Below are 24,389 nucleotides of genomic sequence, written 5' to 3' on the forward strand. Positions count from 1 at the left end.
ATTTAAAATAATTTTGTTTTAGTTAAATTAATGTTTTACGTCATTCAACCGAAATATATCCAAAAAGGTTTCATTCTGAATTTTAATTGAAAATTTTTTCATAAGAAGAACCAATGGTATGGTGTAAAATATATTTTTTTTAATAAAAAACAAAAAAAATGTAGTTTGGTCTATGGGTTTTTAATATCCAAAATATCGTCCATGGTTTGCACCGGGTTTCCGATTGTATTCGGCATATATCATATTAATTCTTGGTAGAATTTCAGTGAACTAGTCTCTTTGCTGTCACACACTACTGCTTATAATTTACAAATGAAATGTCTGCCAATTTTCTTTTAAGGCCACTCTACAAGTTCTCAGTCAAGTTTAGATCACATTTGCATCCATGAACCACTCAGATACCAGCAATGATCTGTGGTTGTTAATTTGTTGATAACACCATCTCTGGGGCATGTAATTTTCAGAACATGACAGTATAAAATTTTGCAAAATATCCCTGTACTCAATGACGATCATTATTATGATCTTTATCCAAAATAACGGCCCAACACTTTGACAAGTGAAACATCCCCACACCATTATGTTTCCCCCCATGTTTAATTTTTTTTGTGGTTTTTGTACAATCAAATTTTTTACCTTTTACCTTTATTAATTTTAACTTTAGTCCTGGAAAAAATATTTCATCTTCAGTGGGTCCACATCAATTTTTGTATTCAGCGACAAAACTTTCCACTTCTGTATATCGACTTTCCGTAGAAGTATATTTTGTTACTATGAGTCCTTGTATTACCTAATGGATGCCAAATTGTCCGCGAGCTAACAGCATTAGTTATAAAGTTTTACGATCGGCCTAACATACTGACAGTGAATCTGTGGGTTTTTCATTCATCACTCAATAAACAACTCTACTATTTAAGTGTCCAAAAAAAATAACGGTTTTAATAAAATTTGACAAAAATCAGTAACAGCTAAGCGAACACCTATTATTTTGTCATTGAGGGTATGTATTTTAGAGTATAGCCTTCATTAGTTTCTAATTTCTTTATAGAAATTCCTTAAGTGTTCACTTTCAAAATTACGCTTAGGCAACGAGAGGCAGAACCTTCCATGTATACACTACATAGATCCATTGTATACTTTATATCTAACTATGTGTAATTAATTTTCAGCTCTAAAGTAGCATAAACAGAAAAGTACAGGCGATTCAAAAATAATGAATAGCTTTGCAATTTTTTTCATTTCATTAAAATTACGATCACTGGTAACCAGTTTGTAATGCCAGACAGAACAAATTATTGCATTTCATCCTAAAAAGTAGACACATATTTTTTATTATCTCATATTCCATGTTTTATTCCCACAATAGTGAATATTGCAAAGAGGTAGACAGTTCAATGGTCAAGGATGTTGAGCGAAAATGCCGTTACCCTTCCGCGCAACAAGCACAACTGGTTTTAATTCATCTATGCTTCTATTGTTTGCTAATACGTGCACTAGTAATTGATGCTGGTCCAGCTTTTGGTCCAGGTGTGCTCTATCGTACGTATTGCCGGCTATGCATTAAACGCACCACCAAAAATCATCATCTAGCGTGCAACAAAAAGCAAAAGCATTGAACTTTTATACAAATTCCTTGCGATCAATTGTTTTGCTACAATAAACTTGTATTTCAAGTTTCAAAGGGACGCGAATGTTAACTTTATCTACCTTATTGTCCATTGTCCTTGTTCGTATGGGCAAATACTGCTGCATTGGTGTATCTTTGTTATACGGCCTTCGTTCCGTTAAGCCGAGCGCTTTATAAAGCCGTGATTTTGCGCAGTTACGATCAGTTTCATTTCGATCTTCAAACATTCAACATCAACAAAGATCATAGTGGTTTCAGTCAACGTGACAGGATCACACAGATCCTGCCATTGGATTGGAGTTTTCTTCACTCGTGTGCTTTCGAGTGAATTTACCCATCAGTGTTGATCCTCAATCCGTGTTTTAAATTGCAACAAAAAGTCAGATTCACATGAAATTAATATGAAAAACTAAAATACTAAAATAAAAACGTTTGAATTACAAAAATATTAATTGGATACAGAAAAGCAATAAATCGTTAAAAACATATAAACAATTAAGAAACACATTAATCAACGAAAAACCAGTTTTAAAAACCACCAGCAATAAGTATAAAAGTTTTTAAATGAATTATTAAGTGAAAGTCAGTTCCAAGGGCAAACGTCCAACAACAAATCATGCTGTGTTCTATAAAGAAGAATTTAAATCTAATCTAGTATTTTTACATTTACAGGTAAGCGTTTAGTTTATTACTAAATATACAATTGATAGTGATCGTAGATTAATATTTTTATTACTTGAAATAAAAAATAGAAATTAAAACCGTGCGTCTTTCAACCACTAGAAAGCAAATTAAAAATATTTTTTTAAATAGTTCATTTCAAACATTTCAATTAATTTTTCAACTTTTGCTATACTATATTTATAATTAAAATTTCGCTAATTTTTTCATTATCAGGACCTCTCTTTAATTACCCACAAGGAGTGTACGCATAATATGATCAATTGAAACTCATCAAAATTCTGAAATACGTCATACAAAATCTACATTTCTAAATACATACATACATCCAAAATGAATGTCTAAATCTGTTTGAAACTTTTTTTATACAACTTCGATGCTTCTCAAAACAAAATACTCTCCTAAATGAGTACTTAAGATGATAAATTCGACTCACATTTGGTAGCAAAACAAAAGCCATATTAAGATACACTCACACTCATTTTATATGCGGCGAAGAAGTGTGACTTTCACGGGGAAATTCACAGGAGAAACAGCGGAGAAGCAGATAAAATCCGTGCAAAGATAAACTACCCCTTCAGTGTACAACTACTACTACAAAACATGCAAAGGCGAAATGCTATTTTCCCCTGCAAAGGACACTCAACAGGACAGAGATAAAGGCATCACCCCAACGTACAAGCAGATCTATTCAACCCCTGGCGAATAGCTAAAGCAGCAAAACTTCATAAATCTACAACCAACTCTCTCACCAACACAGTCTCAAATGCAAAGCAAAACGAACTTTCGCGTTTTATAATATGGTTGAAATGCAATGCTCATATTTCGGATAGTTTAGGCTAGTGTTTTGGCTGTGACAAAATTGCTACCGGCTAATTGGCATTGCAACCAAATTTAGCAGCGTGAAGTAAATAGCTGTAAATGTATCATGGAAGTCCAAAACTGAGGTGAGCTACTGTTAAAATCACAATTTGTACCAAAATCAAAAATTATTAAAAACAAAAATACAAAAAATGGCGCGAACCATACAAATCAACTGAGCGTCCAGCAAATATCAAGGCCACAGCGACGCGTTCTAGATCAAACAAAAGCTTGTATACTTTAAGCGACATGTAGCTATAAGCTTTGAGTTCAAGCTCAATTATAATAGTGAAACAAAAGCCAAAATTAAAAATATGCCACACACAACACTGTGCAACAAAGTTCTTCATGTACATCCAAGAAGCTGCAGAAATACTGAGATTTTCTAAAAAAATTAACTTGCAATAGTTATGGTTTAAAACATTATTTCGTTTGATAACAGTATGTACTATTTGTACTTAAAAAGTTAATAAAACTTGAAATTACTTAAATTCGTTTGTGAAATTTCCACCACCATTTACTCTCTTCCAATTCCACCACTACGCAGAACTTTCGACAGAACTAAAATGGCAGCCGCTTCTTTGATGTCATTGAAGAATGAAATAGACCGGCAATTTCAAGTGAAATGAAAATCAACTGCGTTGATTGAAAAAGATTCTTTTAGCAATTTGCTAAAGTTGAAGTGATTAAACCAATAGCGTTCGAAATTTTTAATTCCAAGGATTATGAGCTTCAAGAAATATGCAAAATGTTAAAAGAAATTTTTACACAACGCCAAAAGCTCTAAATCCATATTTAATTTTTGCGGTATAAAACGAAATCTTGCATACAGCGCTCAATATGCTATAAAATCATTATTTTTAATTGTTAGTTATTTCGAGATCAACAAAATTAATATGTAATTTTTCGAATTTTTATCTTAACCTTCGTAATATTTCATGTTCATCAAAATTACAATTTTTCAATATAATTACCATTAACTATCATGGTTAGCCATTAAGAGTTCAAAACTCTTCAATTATTAAAGCGAATTATTTATTCTGACCAAATCATTCCTTGCAACTTCTAATTAATGCCAGTTAAAAACTTCTACCAGTACAAATTTCATTTTAATAGGAATTGTGAAAAGAAATTCTATGCTTTCTTTAATTATTATACAATTCTTGAGTAAAATATTTATTTATGACTTTTTCGCGTCAAACCAATGCAAAAAAAATTTCAAAATAATTTGTGTAGTTAATGTAAGCAAAATATAAAAAAATAACATACAAAACAATTTTCAATATTTCGACAACATTAAGCAATCTTGACAAAAAAATTTTAATTTTTTTAAATTTTTAATATAAAAAATAACCAAGGAAACAATTTTCAATATTTCGACAATATTAAGCAAGCCATATTTTGACCAAAAAAAAAAAAAAAACAATTTTAATTTTTTTTTCTTTTTTCCATTTATCTAATATACATATTATAAAAAAAATATATTCAAATCGGTTTTAGTTGAAAAAAATAACATTTCAAACTCATGCTTAGTAAACAACAATATTTTATGAGACCTAAATTTCGAAAATTATACTTTTCAAAATGTGCTCCTTTATTATTTTGACAATATTAAGCAAACCAATTTTTTTCTTTGCATTCAAAAAAGTGATTATTTCTCTTCGAAGTAAACAATTTTAAATTTTTGAATTATTCCATAAAAATTTAAATTTGATGTAATCAAAATTAATTTTAAAAATCTGTATAACTTAATATTTCGAAAATAATAATTATTCAAATGTAGATATTTCTTATTTTGACAATATTTAAAACCAAATATTAAAACCAAAAACTTTGCCTTCAAAAAAGTGATTATATTACTTCAAAAATAATTTTTTTTCACTAAAATATGAATTTAAAAAATTTTAAATGGTTTGAAATAAGAATATTACAATATTTTATAAAATTTAATACATCGAAAATAATAATTTTGAAAATGTAGACCTTTGTGAGAAGTAGTCATAAGTAAGCATAATTTTGAAACTATTAATAAGCCATTAGCCAAACATCTTTTTAAAGCAAAAATACACAACGGCAGCATACTAAAAAACGTAATACGGTTAAATTTAGCGAATTCTAAAGAAATAGCGTATGTAAATAATAACTTAACAAAATTAATTAAAAAACATTATTATGCTTAAACGTTTCAAATTAAAGTAAATGATTTAAATTTAAAAAAAATCTGTAATTAAAAAATAATTAATATTTCAAATTCATTTTCACTAAAAATATAAAAGTTAATTCTTTAACAATAATATACTATAACAAGGGAAGCAAAAATTTTAACTGGAAAAAACTGAAAATTTAATAATTTAAAAATTTATTTTTAGAATTTTCAAAATTCAACAAATGTTGCGGCTTGCGAACATACCTTTGGCACACGAGAAAATTTCGAAGCATTTACAAGTAACTGTTTTGAATGAACAAGAATTAAGAAACAATACCAAATTCATAAAATCACAAATTAATCATCATTAAAACACAAAATTGTGATAGCACAACGTCGACCATTTATTTTCAAAAAATTATTCAGCTCAAAATCAATCCAATTTATCAAACATAAAACAATAATAATTTATTTTAAACTTATTGAAAAACATATTAGAAACTCCAAAAAACACCACAAAATGCATACAATTACATAAATTGTACTTCACGCATACGTGAATAACCAAATTATATAAAATATAAAGACAACAAGAGCGACCTATAAAGCCAACTTAAAGTGACACTAAAGCGCGCATTAGTATACATATTAACAGAGACATAAATTACGTTATGCGGCAGAACGGAAGTCATTATGCGACAAACGCAAGAAATTTTCAAATTCATACTCTTCTGGTATTAGTCAACTACAAAGCTCATTACAACTCCCCGGAAGGACACAATAAAAAATACACTTTGGCAAGCAACTCGGCTCGACAAGACAAAGTCATCTTACAAAAGGCAATACAAAAAAAACAACAAACAAAAACACTTTATTTAACAGCAAAATTTTTGAGTACGCGAAACATTTTACGGCATAGTGGTAAAATATTTCAAAACGTGGCACAAAATTAACAAACCGAATGATAGGCGGTGCTAGAGAAATTGAATATTTCGATAGTGCGAAGTTTTGACCATAGGTCCATAAAAATGCGCTGCCTACCATTTGAAAACTAACTAAGAGTGGCTAGGCATTATACCCTATTTAAAAAAAATCTACCAAAATCAAACTCTATTGCAAATTAACACATAAAATGGCCAACCATATATCATGACAGTCCCCCAAATGTAAACAAATGCACCAGCACTGAAATCTATAAATCTGAAATCAAAATCTGTAACTCTCGATTACTTATTCAAACGGAAATGCAAAAAGCTCGTTTATTTGTCAGAACTTTCAACACAAACGATAAAACGACGAAATTCAAATCAAAATCAACTTTTGAATTACATCAAAAAACTATAACTCCCGCACCTCTACACGCATTTTACCTACATACGTGGGTCAAAAGACCCAACAAAAATATGAAACTCATTCAACAAGAAAATTCAGCTTTGGCAGCGTTCTTAAATTGTGGTCAAATTTCTTGAAGAAACTCTGTAAATCTGGATTAACATATGGACATATGTTTTACACATAAAGCCACACACACATATTCAAAAGTTAATAGCATTGCACAAAAAAATAGAGCAAAAACTACAACATCAAAAACAAATTGAACTCAAGCAATTCCATGAGCATTAGAAACAAAAACGTAGTTGTGGCAAAAGAACCCTCTGAAATATATTTACAACGAACTTTCATCAAATAAATAAACAAAAGTAAAACAACACACGCCGCATATTCAAATCAGGTTCAACGTCAGAACACTGGCAGTCAAGCGGTTTTTACACAATCTTTCAAACACAAAAATTCCCAAAGACACACACATGCACACATATCTCATCAACATCGACAACATCGAAATTGCTATTGAGCAACAATACAACAACTGCAATGTGTAAAAGCTTCGACAGCATTAGCAACAACACATAAGCAACAGCAAGACACACAGCAGCATTTAAACTTTGCATCATAAATTTATGAACCAGCAGCAGTCGCAGTAATTGCTATCAATAAAATATAAACCCCAAAAAACGTTCAAACTCTCACTCACACTATGGCCATGCCCAGTGCCAGACCGACCAACAAGCGGCCAGCATGTCAGGCCAAACTTACCCACAAAGCACTCCATCGTGTTATCGCATTCAACTATTCCACCCCCCAATCACTGCCAACCCGCCCATTTGGCCTAGCTAATGACATGAGGCCGCTGTAAATGAAATTACAATATTTCTATTGAACATGGCAGACAGACAGCCAGCAACTAAGTGAAAAGATTGCAAAGACAGCATTTGAAGAATAAGAAAAGCCAAAATTCAAAGCAAAATTACTTTCAAAATCACTTGATGCATGTAAGAAATGTACACCTACATACATATATTATATCTTAGTAATGTTTAATCTTAAGTTGTCCGAACCATATGTGTATACACATAAACCCAAACCTATTGCTCTACAAAGCCAAATTCTGACGATTTATTTCGCTATTCTTATTTTTCTTTAATGAAAATTTCATCAAACTAAAGAAGACCCGTTTCGATATCGATTTCCATCAGCAATCACCATCAGCTAGCATATAGTACTTTGTACAATGCATTCATTAGCATTACAAATCTCCTTCAAATATTTTTTATATTTATATAATCATTTAATCAAAAGAGATGCTCCTCCGCAACACACACTGATACATCCTTACATATTTATTAGCGAATATCCTTTCTTATTTGATACAATTTCTTTAAAGTTTTGACACAAACACAGCCAAAAGACGGAGGGAGTTCAAAATTGTTATTATGTGAAAATTCAGTTCAGTTGAGAATTCAGAAACCCTTCACTATTTCGGTAGTTTACCACTAAATCATTATTAGACACATAAATATTTTGACATTCACTGGCAATTTCAATTTTCTACAAAATGTGACTCACTCACTTCTGCATGTAACGAAGTTTCCACGAACCGCCGTCAATGATTTTCAAAATATGTGGTTGGGATCTGTCCAGAGAGACTGCCTTGCGAAATCAAATATTGCTTGATTGTGCGGTAAAGAATCATCAGGGGGGATACCCAGTGTAATTGCTTTATATACGCAATGAACGAAAAAGCGCCAGAAAGCGCAATACATACACTCATATATAGTTATGTACATATTTGTAAGCAATGAAAACGTAAACCAAATGAAGCACCGAATGAGGCACCCAAATTGCAATAAATTAAACCCACTACGAGTATATAGAATGATTCGAACAATAACCGAAAATAAATTAAAGGTTAGTAATTTATATGGCAAGCGAATAATTTATTTATATTTGATCAGCTCTTACGTAATCTACATAAAAATACAAATGCAAAAACTTAACTCAAGCAAGAAAACTATCAACATGAGACCAAGTTAAAATTGTAATAATCATTAAGAATTAATAAGGTTATGGGAGCATATCTCCTAGCATTAATCGAAAACATTATCGTATGAATAACTCCAAAGTACACGTAACTACACTCTGTATCCCCTCAATTGTGGACACATTTTGTTGTCGCCATAATACGATTATAATGTAAGCAAACGAATTGCTTAAATTCGTTAATATTTATTAAGAAAAAGCCAAAAATCGATGAGCTTTTGGAATCAACTAAAGTTAAGCTGGTCATGCAAGTGATTTATGGTACATAAAGCTTGTATGCCGCATAAAAATTGTAAATGCCAATCCTTTTGTCTAAAATGTTCTCTTCTTATCGATTTTGTATTCGCAAACATTTTAGACGAGACGATTGTTGCATTTTTTAACAACAACATTATTTATTTTCAACATATGTACAAAATTATATATAGATATTAGTGACAATCGTTAAAGTGTTATTCAATCTCTTTGATAGATCTAGCATTTCCGGTATACATACATACATACATATAGACTGCATGCTAATTCAAATATAAGTAAAATTACAAATTAAAAATATATCTGAATTAAATGTTAAGTAAAGTATACAAAAATTGTTAACACTATCAAATACAAAAGTAGTTTCATATAACTCTATAACTGTAAAGTAATGTGCTGTTCAAAAAAATTATAAATCGTATAATAAAACACAATTGTACAAACCAATTTGCTCCTAATAAATCAATATCAACTCAAACTCTATGCGCTTAATTTCTATTCATTTTATACATACATACATATTGCATGTACGAGTATATTGGGATTTTCAAAGACTGTAAGTAAAACTGTGCGAACTAGTCAGTAAGGTGCTATTTCTTTCCTAACGGCAGGTATGTTACCATAAAAGAAAAAAAGGAAATTAACAACTTGACTAAAATCTCGGAGTGCATGAAGAAACCTTGAAATAACATTGAATACAAACTTTTTTATAGTTGCCTTATTGCAAATGCTGTTTTGTTACGGTAGGTCTTAAAATATAACAAAAATAAGATTTTATACTGATTTCAGATTGATTAATTCGACTTTTGAAAAATAGTACCAACCACTGTGAGAGTTAATTGAGTTCAACATCATTTCAACCAGCCAAAAACCTTTGAGAGTAGCTTTCGGTCAACAAAGATGCAAGCTTTGAGTTTGATGATGGTCCTTCTTCAAATAAATGAAATACAGTGGAACTTCTCTAACTCTAATCACCATAATCCACAAAAAACTTCGAATTAGAGAGACTTCGACTTGTAGAATTTTTATTAAAACTTAAAATTTTTCAAAAAGCTATAAAAACTAGATTTTTACACAGTTTTATTTATTTACTTCGCATAAAGTTTTATGTGTATGACATTAAAACATAAACTATGTAATTTTGTTTGTTGCTGTTTGCTATTGTTTGACTCTTGACGTCTGTATCCAATGCCTTTGTTATATGATTTATGCAATCCATAGGTGTAATATCATATTTTTTGTTCGCGTCCTTACGATATAGAAAGGCTCTTTTAAAATTCTGCCTCGATATTAAAATTTTAAATTGTTATTATGCCCTGGTCGAAATGTTCGATTCATAGAAGGAAATTTGTATGAAATTTAACTTCTATTGTCCATTCAATAGTTCCAGTTATGGAGACCTTCGAGTTACAGAAGTTCGAGTTGTCGAAGTTCCACTGTATTGACTAGAAGTAAACAGGTTTGTGAGTGTGTGATGATCAAGTAAATACATAACTCAAGGTTTTGTTATTGAACATTCATACATATGTATGTGGTATATAATATGTGGAGTTTTTGGTAACCGTTGCTTTCATTTTAGGAAATTAAAAAAAAGAAAGAGCTCAGCTGAGAAGAAGCCGCATTTGATAAGAATTAAATGCTTATGTAATAAATTTTAAGAAAACCAATTTACAGTCAACTTTGCAAATGAAAATCTGTATACTCTGTTATATAAGTTCTGGAGATACAGTTCAAAAAAGTTGGGTCTCTCAAAACTTTAAAATCGTTTTCTCAAAACTGTGCTTTCAAAATCGGTTGTGTTATGATAACAATTTATTTGACCCAAAAGCCACTAAAACAACGGAAATTATTATATACAGTATATGAGGATTGGGTTAAATCCTGAACGATTTCTCTTGTTTTCGGCACCAAGCTACATTATATTCAAGACTATACATTCACATAATTTTCTCGTTAAATCTATATATAAACAAGTAAGGAAGGGTTAAGTTCGGGTGTAACCGAAAATTTTATACTCTCGCAATTTATTTATTTAACTTTATTAATATTATATAATACACAATTTGACCCACATATTCGTCATATATATTGTATAAAGTCCATTGAAAGTTGGAAACCCTAATATTAGGTTAGAAGCACCGAGGTCCTCATGTTCGATATATGGGGCCTTGAAAACCTATGGTCCGATTTCGGCGATTTTTAGAAATGGGCTGCCACACTATAAATACAGTATTTGTGCAAAGTTTTGCACCGATATCTTCACTAGTGCTTACTTTATATATTGTAAAGTAAACGATTCAGATCATCTTCTAAGTTCTGGTATATAGGAAGTAGGCGTGGTTGTGAAGCGATTTGGCCAATTTTCACAACATATTATTGGGAGATAAGGAAACTATTACAAACCAAGTTTCATTGAAATCGGTCGAGTAGTTCCTGAGATATGGTTTTTGACCCATAAGTGGGCGACGCCACGCCCATTTTCCATTTTGTAAAAAAATCTGAGTGCAGCTTTCATCTGCCATTTTTTATGTGAAATTTAGTGTTTCTGACGTTTTTCGTTAGTGAGTTAACCTACATTTAGTAATTTTCAACCTAACTTTTGTATGGGAGGTGGGCGTGGTTATTATCCGATTTCTTTCATTTTTGGACTGTATTAAGAAGTGGCTAAAAAAAACGACTGCAGAAAGTTTGGTTTATATAGCTTTATTGGTTTGCGATATATATACAAATAACCGATTTGGGGGCAGGACCACACCCACTACCCCAAAAAAATTACATCCAAATATACTGTTATAACTATATTTATGGCTTAGTTATGACACTTTATGTGTTTTTGGTTTTCGCCATTTTGTGGGCGTGGCAGTGGGCCGATTTTGCCCATTTCCCAAGGAACATGTGTTCCAAGTTTCATTAAGATATCTCAATTTTTACTCAAGTTATCGCTTGCACGGACGGACGGACGGACAGACATTCGGATTTGAACTCCACTCGTCATCCTGATCATTTATATATATATAACCCCATATCTAACCCTTTTATTTCTTGGTGACACAAACAACCGTTATGTGAACAAAACTATAATACTCTGTGCAACAGGTTGCGAGAGTATAAAAATCAAAAAGTTGAGAGCCCACCAAGATGTTTGAAAATCCTCATATAGTTTAAAAAAACTTTGTAAACATACTGCATTGTAGATGTGAAATGGCTCATAGACAAATTGTCGTAATCGGTCTATACATGGGCGACCACAGGGGGGGGGCAAACTAGGGCCACTGCCCCCCTTTACAATTTGAGAGAAAACAATTATTTCAAATTTAAATACAAAAGTACATACATATTTATTAATAATTTTTTGTTTAATATTATTATAATTACAATGTATACAGTGCGAATAAAGAAATTTTCCTTGCGTAAAATAACTAAAAAGCATCGGCTTTGGACGGCCAATCACTCTAATAATAACACTACACAACACGTAAGATTACACTGGGGTGCGACATACATTTTCTAGTTAATTTGGGGTCGCTGATTACGAATATCAACATTAAAAAGCTGTGGTTTTAACTTTAAGGCGTGGCACGAAAAGTAAAAAAACAGCAGTTCCTGTGACCTTTTCAATGCATCATAAAAGATATTATTTTCAAGGTTTTGGCATATATTAAGCACTCGATTCGTAGAATAGTCTCCAGCGCTTAAAACTGTATATTCAATTATACAGGTTTTAACTAAATATTCGAGATACAGGCCACGAAAGTCGAAAGATTATCGAAAATGAGATTCGACATATTTTAACAACCAATGGGTATATAGTTCCTAGTATTTGGACTTAAACTATAGCTTAGGCTTAGATCTAAACATTTGGTAAAAAAACTCATAAACAATTAAAAAAAAACTCAACTAGTTTTCGAGAAATTTCACTTCAAAATCCAAAAAATTGGGGATAATTACAGAGTAATGTGTAGGTAAAAAACAGAACCTATGAATAAAAACGAGACGGTTGACGATTGTCGTAGCACAATAAAACAACAACAAAGTGGGCAAATATTTCTGTATTTAAGTAATATCTACACTTGTAAACAAAAACTTTACTTCAATATTAATCATATTCATGTATGTATTGTTATACAATTTCTAAGGCTTTATATTTTAAATGGTACCGTATGTAAGGATATTGTCCTCATTTGTATGATTTTATTATAGGGAATTTAAAATAAAACATTTATTCGCTTATTACCAAGCAGCGATTTAAAACTTGTGCAAGAATTCAATTTGCCCAGTGCATTCATACAAATCCGACGAAAATTGGGAAAACTTGCTCAAAGAAACAATTTGTCGAAGGGTTTAGCATTTTAGCAGATGAAAGCTGTGATATTGCTGGGAAAAACAATTGTTGAAGTGCGATATTTCTGCAGTGAATTTTCAGAGTTATGTGAAGATTCCCTAGGCTTTGTTGAGCTACACAACGCAAAATCAATTGCAATTGCAAGTGCAATACATCATTTCATTACAAACTGTGGTTTGGATCCTAATAAATGCATCGGATAGGGTTATGATGGTTGTGCAACAATGGCTGGCAAAGATGGTGACGTGCAAAAAATTATGAAAGATTTTTATAAAAAAGCTTTGTTTTTCCATTGTGCTTCTCATAAGCTAAATTTAATGATTTGAACAGCGTTGCAGAAATTCGGAACACGACAACTATTATTAAGGAGGTAATTACATTTTTTCGGGATTCGCCACTTAGGAGAAAACATGTCCCAAATTTGCCACTTTTATGTGAAACTCGTTGGTCACAAAAGTATAAAAGCATAGGTGTTTTCAAAAATAACAGCAACTGCTTTCCAGATGATAAGTTGTGCAGCTAAAAGTACATAAAAGTACAAAATAATATAATACCAACCCATCAATTCGGGTTTCGTGCTAAACATGGCACAGTAGAGCAAGTGAATAGAATTACAAACGAAATCAGGAAAGCATTCGAGCACAGAGAGTACTGTTCAGCTATTTTTCTCGATGTAGCTCAGGCGTTCGATAAGGTTTGGCATGAAGGCCTTTTATGGAAAATCAAAAACGTTTTACCTTACGAATTGCATAAAACATTGGAGTCATATTTAAGAAATAGGAAATTTACGGTTAAAGTAGCAGATTTTATATCAGGAGAACGAGCAATAAGGGCCGGTGTACCTCAGGGCAGTGTATTAGGCCCCACTCTGTACATAATATATACAGCAGACATTCCAATAGCTAATAACGTATTGACATCCACTTTTGCGGATGACACAGCCATAGTAAGCCGAAACAAATGCCCCATTAGAGCATCAAGAGTATTAGAGGAGCACTTAACTTGTGTCGAAGAATGGCTAGCCTACTGGCGTATAAAAATTAATGAGCAAAAATGCAAGCATGTTACATTTTCTCTAAGGCCAGAAACAAGTCGGACAGTTAAAATAAACAATGTATTAGTACCCCAAGCGAATGAAGTAACTTATCTTGGAATTCACCTGGATCGAAGGCTTACGTGGCGGAAACATATAGCGAGTAAAGTAACTTTCATGAAGTTAAGAGCAGCAAATTTAAATTGGCTTCTAAACAAAAATTCTAAACTTAGCCTAGACAACAAAGTCCTGTTATACAATGCAATCATAAAACCGATTTGGATGTATGGTATTCAACTGTGGGGTACGACCTGTGCAACCAACATTGATATAATTCAGAAATTCCAATCTAAAATGCTTAGAACAATAACGGGTTCACCATGGTACATGCGTAATGAAAATATCCATAAGGATCTTGATATTCCTATGGTAAAGAAGGAAATAGAGGACAGCAGAAAGAAATATATTTCTAAACTTCGTGAACATCCAAACCCATTGGCAAACGCCTTGGCACATTCCAATCAAACTCGTTTAAAAAGAAGAGATCTACCTGCCTACTAAAGAGCAACGTTCTGCCAAAAAGCTCAAACACATTCTTGAGCTTACTTAGTTGTAAATAGATTTAAGATTTTAATACTTATTGTTAGGCTTTAAACAAAGCAGATTCAATAAATAAAGAAATATTGAAAAAAAAGTACATTCGTTGTCTGTCTGTGCATCATTTCGCACTATTCAGCAATCTTGGAGCCAACAGCAAATTTGTTCCAGAGTAAGCAGTTGGATATACTTGCCATTGTTAACCATATAAAACGGATCGTGCAATTAATCAAGTCTGATAGAGAAACAGCAGACAGCACTTTTAAATCCATTTTTGACGAAGCTACAAATATTGCCCTGCAACTTGGTTTTGAAATTAGCTTGCCAAGGATTGCTGCCCGTCAAGTTTATCGTATCAATCAACCAGCAACGACTGTAGTTGAATTTTTTAAGATTTCAATTTATATTCCGTATTTGGACTCGTTAATAACGGCTTTTGAAAAACGCTTTTCCGATCAAAATAATCCTGCTTTTGCTTTGTCATACCTTCACCCAGCTGTATTTAAAACAAAAACTAAAGCAGAGATCGAACTTCAAATATTGTCTGCAGCTTCTGTTCTGTATGATTATTATTTTTTTATTTTTTAATTACTCTTTTTCTATTTGAAGGTCTTTGCATGTTGAGCATACACAAAAGAGCCGTAAATGACGACAAGCAATTTATTGATAAGGTTCTCACGAAATTCGCGGAAGAAAATAGAAGGCTTTTATTAAATTAAAAAAATAAAAATAAAATAGATTTTCCCACCTTTTAGTCATTTTCTGCGGACGCCCATGGGTCTATAACTTTTCAAGACCCCAGATACCGAACATAAAGACCACAGTGTATATAGAGAATAACCGAATATATAGGTAAGCTTCTAAGATATTTTATAGACATTGAGATGGAAACTTTTCTTTTTAATAATGTGCCTCTGTCGCAAAAATGGGAACCGAGTCATTACTCTCCCTTGATTCTATATATGTATATATGTATATATTAGGCGTAGGAACCGCTTTAAGCGAGTATAGCCGAATCCACCAGAGCACGCCACTCATTCCTCCTTTTTGCTTTTTGGCGCCAAATGGAAACAGCCTAGCCACTGTCATTTTATTCGCTGACGACATTGACAGTCGTATAAATCGTACAGCTCATCGTTCCATCATCTGCGGTATTCGTCGTTGCCAATGTTTATAGGACCATAAATGTTGCGCCAAATCTTTCTCTCGAAATCCCCAAGAGTCGTCTCATCAGATGTTGTCATCGTCCACGCTTCAGCGCCATTCATCAGGACTTTACTTTTCAATTGCCTACTCAGTCCAAAGTAGCAGCTGTTGGCAAGCTTCCATATACATATGTCTAATATTAGGTATATGATAATCAATTAATATGTGGAATATCTTAGCAAAATTATGATGTATCTAGTCCCCATACACCTATTATAATAATAATAATATTCCGAGGTTTTGTGATTCCATATGACAAATACGTAGTAGATTTTTGAATCGCAGATTGTTTGAATAATTATGGTTGAGAAAGCGCAACCGATGACATATTAAAGCAATCAAAACCAAATTGATTATGGACAATAATTAGTAACTTTGATTCATAGTATTTCAAGCCGATAAGTACCATAAAAGCATTTAAATTAGCTGCAGTAATTTGTTTGAAATATTAACCATTTATATCAACAACAACGATAGAAAGCATGTAAGGAGGGCGAGCTCTGGAGCGACCGAATAGTATTATATTTTATGTTATCATTCATTGAAGCCATTAGCCATTTAACTTCCTCTGCTGGTATAACATTACCATATAATAATGGATATATGTACATAGAATACTCGGGATTAATCCTTGTTTTCGTCCAATGAAGCATTATTAAAGCTTTATGCTATAAATTGATAATTACCCATTTGCCGGATAATATCAAAAACCTTGCACATTACAAGGTTCGCTCAGCCCCATGTTTTTAAAGGCAAACAACCATTAGAGGGATACAACTACTATACTCAGTGCAACATGTTGCAGGTGTAAAAAATAATAATTAGCCAATTTTAAAGTATTTAATGAAGCATTGCGTTTTTAAAAATATATGAACGTTTATAGACAGATATTTAATCAGTATTTACCTTTCACTTGGAGCGTTCAGTTTGAATTGATTTCGGATACTTATATATTTACAGATAAACAAACATACACGTAATGAAATATTCATTCTACCTATTCCTTTTAATGTGTCATACGCAATATGTCACAACTTGGGTAATTATTATTGTCTTATGTTTGAATTAAAAGCTTTAAATTGAAAACATTTATTTTTATTTGTCTTTCTAAGCGTTCTTTTGCGTTCCGCTTCTCTACAATACAATGTACGAAACGATCGCAACTCATCTCATTCGTAAATTGTTCGGTAGCGGAACAAAATGGAGTTAAATACGGTGTTTCATTTAGCTTGAAATTTTCCACCGCCATTGTGAATCCCTATCTCGATGTAATTGTAACCGCCATACGGAACTCTCAACCGGAATTTGTGATTATCAACATAACCCATTTCGATGGCTGCAAGTTTCTACAGAACACCAATCCTTTTAATTTATTGCAAATATTGCGTAATGAATTTGAAAAATTTTCCAAAATTCCAAATAAGTGTCCAGTGGCAAAGGTCAGTGAAAGCCGCAATTATGAATATATTTGTAGAGAGAAAAACAAGCTAATCCCTTGGACTTTTTGATACTATATAGGACACAGAAATACACGTAAAGAACATGTCTTTGGACCCGGAAAAGTTCCCCCCATATGTGCCACAAACAGGTTTCCGGACGGAAGTGCGACTGTGGGAAAAAGACACCGTAATTCTTAATCTAATGGTTAACGGGAGTGTAGATACGAAGAAACGCATAAATAGACAAAAAACGAAAAATAACTAAAACGATAGTGGTGATCGAATGAGTTCATACGCAAATATAAAATTTGTAATCAATCTATATTGCTATGTAGACAATTGTCAAAAATCAACTTCCAAAAATTATTAAATTAAACGTATGGATCGACACTAATATTGTTTGTTATGGTATCATCTGTAAAATATGTTTGAAGATATAATTATTACTCAAGAAAAAAAATTAAAAACTTTGAACAAGTAGAATAAAGCAGTCTTTGAGAATATTTAGCACTATTCGTCTTAAAATTTTGTGTTCGACGTTTAGTTCGAGTAATGACTATTTTCGAAATGACTACTTCAGTAAAATTTTTATGTGTGCAAAATTTGTTTTTTTTTTGTAATTCTCAAAAAAAAGAAAAAACAATAGCTTAATTCTGAGTATGCAGTTATGTTTACTAATGCTTTATTTCAGTTTGCGGCACATAAAGTCGACAACAACACTTTGCTCATAGTACTGTTAGTATAAGTCCAATATGCAAAACGCGTCGCTTCATAGAAAATAGGTATACATATGCGCAAAATGATTTATTTGTTTTTAGGATGTCGCGGTGTCAACATCTCGACTATTGAATTTATAAAAACAACTAACGAGGATATAAGCAATAATTGAACAACAACTAACATTCATTTTACCTAAAAATGCCACTTGGAACCGAATTTCGTCTGAGGAACAAATCAAGATTGAGATTATGAACAAAGATGGCTTAAAATGTATGTAATTACAGCTGAAGTAATGTAGCATCGAAAAACCACACGACTTTTTTAGAAACTCTGAGAAATATAAAAAAACATAAGTGTACTGGATCAAATTTTGAAAGGAGACTTAAATCTTAAATATAAATCTAAAGTGTTTAAACCGCGGTTGTAAGATCGTCATAAAAACGAATGCATCCTTTTTCGAAAAATGCAAATTCTAAGAAGTAAAGTTTCAAAAATTGATTTTTAGTGATGAGAAAGCATTAGGGTCCTAGAAAACAGGGATCTACTATAAGCGCAAACATGGCGGTGGATCTGTAATGATGTGGGCTACACTTAGCGCCAAAGAGAAGTCTCCCATTTGCTTAAATGGCCGAAGATAAACGTGGTAGTACTGTAAAAGTGGACAAATTCAAATCGGCTAAAACCGTTGAAAAACTTTGTTTATCCATTTAAAAGTCAATACTTAACTAAAAATAGAATTTTGCACATATAGCTATTTTCTATCGACTATATTTCTATAGAACCGATCCGGATTTTTATGTCGTCAGGGAGTGTTGGGACTGAGAGCAAAAAGTGACAATTTAAGGCAATAAATTTACAGAAATTAGCGCTGGATAAATTTCATACTGACAACAGCTTGTGTTCCGTGCATTCAGGATTGTTTGTAAAATGTAACACGTTAGGAAGTGCTAAGTGCGGGTGTAACGGGAACATTCTATATACATGGTTCAAATATGTGGAATCGTTTTCAAGAATTGGTGAAACTTTATTATACAGGGTTGTTGTCGTAATCAGTAATCAAACCGATAAAAAATGCCGATAGATGTAATGAATTCTTATATTATTGGTTTGATGTTCGAATTGTATTTCGGTTTCATGGAAACCAATTATATCGGTTTTTCTAACAAACCAAGGGGTTCAGGACTGACAGATTTGAAAAACTATATTTGAATTTATTTTGATTTCCGTTACAACGCTTTGTAAAAATATAATTAAAGGAAACTAGATACTTAGATATTCTAAGAAGTTCACAAAACAAATTAGCTCAGATTAGATTATGGAAATATGTTAATTTTTACATAAAAATTAAATTATATACATATATGTATATACAATTTAATATGTACATTTTTACATAAATATATAAATAACACTTATGATTTCATTGACCATAAAGCGAATTAATGTGACTTTTTAAAAACTTCCTTTTCTGTTTTTCGCTACTTTCTTTGTCCAATATAATAAAAGCTGTAATAACTTCTAATTTTCTACATTTCAATTAGTAGTTTTGCCCCATGTATAAATAGTGGCACAACTGATTCCAATTATGATTTTGCTTTTATTCGAAAAGATGAAAATCCAATCCGATTCTGTGGCAACATTGAGAATCAGAATTGGTTTGCCATTCTGGCATTCAGCAAATCAGTCTTGACTACTCCGCGATCTGGACTGATTTCATCTCTGTATTGGGTATACATACACGGATTATATCGAGTATTATACGCTCACTTATTTTTGCTATGATATATCTCTTATTAACCGATATTTACGGTATAGAGTACACCGGAAGTTTGAAAATCATTATATTATAATAAGTATATTTGGTCTATGGGAAGTTTCGACCCACTTTTGACAAAGACGCACTCTATTATAATTAACAATTTCGCTCTGAATTTCTTTGAAACGACTGAGAGATATAGATCTTCAGTAAAAATTTAGCAATAGGACACATTTTTGAATAGACGATGTCACAACTCCAATAGTTTTATGCAAAAACTCGTAGAAGAGCCAATACTTTTTCCGCCGAACATCATTATTCCAAAACCGTCAAATAAAATAATAATAATAAAAACATTTTCTGCTTCACTTTTTCGTAAGCTTCTCGACTGGGATTATTTATATATTTTTAGCAACGTTCATTTACTATAAATACGTGATAGTTGTAATAAATATACATTGTAAGGAAATATTTAATACACATCAATTAGAACACCAAATTCAAACAAAAAAAATGTGATTTACCAATTTTAGAAATAGAAAGTATAGGTGAGTAAATAATACATTTTTAGGTTTCTGTTGTTTTTGCCAAGACTATGAAGCAATGATAATAAATTAATAAAAAAAAAATTTCGATTATTAAACGAAGACGTACAACAACAAATGATTCTAAAACCAAAAATAAATAAAAAATCTAAGGCATATTTTCAATCCGTTCAATATTTATATGTTAGACATATTCCATTTTTAAAGCTTTAATGCTACTTTCTTCGAATATTATCATTAAGATTGAATTTATAATCCAGCCAGCATTATTCTAGGATCCTCTACGGCAGCCTTGATTTTACGCAAGAACATTACAGCCTCACGTCCGTCAATCAGTCGATGGTCGTAAGTAAGAGCTACATACATCATTGGGCGTACAACCACCTAATAAATTAATATGTAAAAATTAATTTGAATATATTCCCATGAAACACAATCGTTTACTCACTTGACCCTTTACTGCAACTGGTCGCTCAAATATGCCATGCATGCCCAATATAGCACTTTGGGGAGGATTGATGATTGGTGTACCCATCAACGAACCGAACACACCGCCATTACTTATGGTAAAGGTTCCACCATCCATATCTTCAATGGCGATAGCGTTCCGTTTTGCCTTTTCTCCAAGTGCAGCCAAAGCAATTTCAATATCCGCGTAATTCATGCTTTCAACATTTCTTATCACGGGCACTACTAGACCCTTGGGCGTAGCTACAGCCACCGAGATATCCACGTAATCGCGATAAACTATTTCCTAAAATTTTAATGTAAATTTTAAAATTTAATTGTAAAATTTCAAAATACAAATATATTTAATTTTGTGAAATTTATAATGCATAAGTTAGAATATAATTTACTTTATGTTACGATTTTCCTGACATAGTACATAATTGATGGATAGTGCCTCAATGAGTTAAAGATGTTACGACTAATACCACAAAATATTCACCTGTCCGTCAATAACAGCATTAACTACAGGTTGATCCTGCAATGCGTATGCAGCAGCTTTCGAGAATATAGACATAAATCCAATTTTGATACCAAACTTCTTTTGGAAAGCATCCAAGTTAGATTTACGGAATTCCATGGCAGCACTAAAAATAAAAATATTTTATAATAATGACAACGTGTAACTAATTAGACTAATTAGAAAGGTTTTTAGAGACTCTTTAGCGTTACCTCATATCGATTTCATTGAATGTGGTCAACATGGCGTTTGTGTTTTGTGCATCTTTTAGACGAGAAGCAATCTTTAGGCGCATTCGATTCATTTTCACGCGCTGTTCAGTACGTGTACCGGTAATCTGGCGCGAATAATCACCTGGTGGCACCTTTATTTGTGGAGCAGCTTGTGCAGGTGGCACAGAAGCAACTGGAATTTGGCCCGCAGGTGCTGAGGGCTTGGGTGGTGGTGGTGGTGGAGTAGCTCTTGCTGCAGGTGGTGGTGGTGGTCTAGCGGCCGGTGCAGCTGGTTTTGGTGGTGGAGCTACGGCAGCTGGAGCTGGTGTTGGGGTGGCAGGTTTTGGTGGTGGAGGTGCTGCAGCTGCCGGTTTCGCCGCAGTTGGTGTGCCCTCAGCCTTTTCTAACTTGAACAAAGGTTGACCGGCCTTCACTGTAGTGCCATCTTCCACTAATATTTCACGAATTACACCGCCGAAAGGCGCGGGTACAGGCATTGCAGTTTTATCGGTTTCAACTTCCATAACAACTTGATCTTGGGCTACATAATCTCCAACTTTAACAGTAAACCTTAAAAAATATTTGTGTTTAATTTACAGCATTCTTGGGTATACTATAAAAGTGATATATACAACTGAAAACATGTTAATATTTCATTTCACTTCGTTAATTAGCTTGTTTTGACTTTAAGATTAATAGTTCAAGTGTAGATAACAAAGACACGCCTTCTTTTTTGGCAAATTAATCAAATAAAGCTTCTTATCTATATTTGTTTGCTGATTAATCAGTTAATACTTTATTTTATATAAAACAAATATTTTTCAACTTCAGTATAGTGAGTTAAATAACATCATATAAAGTACTAGATTACATTATTTATACTTTATTACCAATAAGATTATTAATTCTCACTCACTTGACATCTCCTTCAGCTACGGATTCAGGGAAAGGAGGGGTTTTTACCGTCTCAATGGTCCACAAATTGCTAGTGGTGTGAAAACCTTGGGTTTTAAAACAACCGATTGTTCTGAAATTATTTTCCTTAGTTACTTTGGGCAAAGTATTTATAAATTAAATTTACCGTTGCGGCGAGGAGTATGCGACGGTCGGTAGGGCTTCACTTCCAGTAAGGGTCTGGGTTTGTGTTACCACTGCCAATTTCGAAAATTGCCGTATTACACATGCTGATTTAACCTAAAAGAGAAACAAAAGATCAAAATTGATCTGAACAAAATTTGATTGCACAACAGATTTGAAACGTCATGTGATATGCATGAGAATCCTTAAATACAAAAGAAGAAAATACCTTCTTTTACATTTTCAAAATTTTTTTAAATGTTACATAACCATCAGTTACAAATACTTTGTCTTCACTCCGGATTGGCCTCCAAATTTCTACATTTACTCTGTGCTGTTTCATACCACTTGCACATATATTTTATCAATACATACCTCTTGGGTACGTGCAGCCTGCATTCCCAGTTTGAGGGCATCGCGTGGCATACGCCGTATCGTTAGCGAAATTAAGCCCGACATTACAATGCGCTTAATTCAAAAGATTTTGTAATTTAAATATTTTATATTTCGGATTACCGAAACTTTTTTGTTATTTACTACACCGCACACTTCTCGGCGAACGAACCAATCGAAAGCAATTTTGCACTGCTGTCATAGCACTGGAAAATCATCTGACAGCGAAGCATAGACAAAACAAAGGGTAAAACATAACGTGTTGTTTTCACAAGCTCTACCCAGCAAGTCATGGGTACTGAAACTCCAACACATACACACATACAAAACAAGGGTAAAATGTGCATAAACATTTAACTCAATTCTTCTCTCATACAGCACACTGAATGATAGAAAGAAACAACCAAAGTTCTCGTGTTTGAACAAGTTTTGTTTTGAGCTATATCATGGCTGCTTGTGAAGTATTATTTTGCGTGTTTTATTTAATTCAGTGATCTGCAGGAGGATGGAGTCATATGTAGAAGTTCACGTAAGTGAGGAAAGTTTCTGACTGCCATTCACTTGGGAGTGGCCAGGAACGATTCTTTTACATGTGGCTCAAGCAGCTCACAACTTCCGGTCTTAGACCAAGTATCCTCTGGGTAGCCAACAGACATCCGTCTGGAAGCGAGCTAAAGTGAGAAGGCGAATCCCGCTTATGCGGTTGTGCGTAGGGCTTGGGACCCACCACATAAAAACGAATAACCAGTGAATAAGAAACACAGGCCTCGGATGAGAAACCCCCCTTTTGATGACGACCACGGCAAACGTATAAAGGACTATGATTTAAGGGCATGCACCTGGAATGTCCGGACCCTTAATTGGGAAGGTGCCTCTGCCCAGCTGGTTGATGTCCTCGTAAGAGTAAAGGCTGACATCACCGCAATCCAAGAAATGCGATGGACGGGACAAGGACGGAAGAAGGTGGGTCCTTGTGACATCTACTACAGCGGCCATATAAAGGAGCGCAAATTCGGTGTGGGATTCGTGGTGGGAGAGAGACTCCGTCGTCGAGTCCTGGCATTCACTCCGGTGGATGAACGTCTAGCCACAATCCGCATCAAAGCGAGGTTCTTCAACATATCGCTGATTTGCGCCCACGCCCCGACGGA

The 24,389-nt window shown here is 33.1% G+C and overlaps 2 protein-coding genes and 1 long non-coding RNA gene across 4 annotated transcripts; 2 read left to right on the top strand and 1 right to left on the bottom strand.

The window, feature by feature from the left end:
• The first annotated feature begins 769 nt into the window (after positions 1-769).
• On the top strand, positions 770-9,429 carry LOC114804397 (uncharacterized). 2 transcript variants are annotated; one of them, XR_003752603.2, is made up of 3 exons: positions 795-2,299; positions 2,525-3,255; positions 5,539-9,429. It is a non-coding gene; the product is annotated as an uncharacterized LOC114804397 (long non-coding RNA). The 2 variants fall into 2 exon arrangements; XR_008471675.1 differs by having other exon boundaries at positions 770-2,299; positions 2,525-9,429.
• Positions 9,430-17,021: 7,592 nt separating this feature from the next.
• On the top strand, positions 17,022-17,958 carry LOC114804395 (uncharacterized). Its single transcript, XM_029042574.2, has 3 exons — positions 17,022-17,168; positions 17,242-17,568; positions 17,648-17,958. The coding sequence occupies exons 1-3, from the start codon at positions 17,109-17,111 to the stop codon at positions 17,831-17,833; spliced, it is 573 nt and encodes a 190-aa protein (XP_028898407.1). The 5' UTR covers positions 17,022-17,108; the 3' UTR covers positions 17,834-17,958.
• Positions 17,959-20,745: 2,787 nt separating this feature from the next.
• Positions 20,746-23,457, bottom strand: LOC105215696 (dihydrolipoyllysine-residue succinyltransferase component of 2-oxoglutarate dehydrogenase complex, mitochondrial). The gene is made up of 7 exons (XM_011189742.3): positions 23,221-23,457; positions 22,850-22,962; positions 22,685-22,795; positions 21,769-22,338; positions 21,539-21,683; positions 21,038-21,343; positions 20,746-20,973 (listed from the first exon to the last, which is right to left on the bottom strand). Exons 1-7 carry the CDS (start codon positions 23,302-23,304, stop codon positions 20,839-20,841), a joined length of 1,464 nt encoding a protein of 487 aa, XP_011188044.2. The 5' UTR covers positions 23,305-23,457; the 3' UTR covers positions 20,746-20,838.
• Positions 23,458-24,389: the final 932 nt, after the last annotated feature.

The sequence above is a fragment of the Zeugodacus cucurbitae genome, chromosome 2 (assembly GCF_028554725.1).
Source record: "Zeugodacus cucurbitae isolate PBARC_wt_2022May chromosome 2, idZeuCucr1.2, whole genome shotgun sequence".
NCBI classification, from domain to species: domain Eukaryota; kingdom Metazoa; phylum Arthropoda; class Insecta; order Diptera; family Tephritidae; genus Zeugodacus; species Zeugodacus cucurbitae.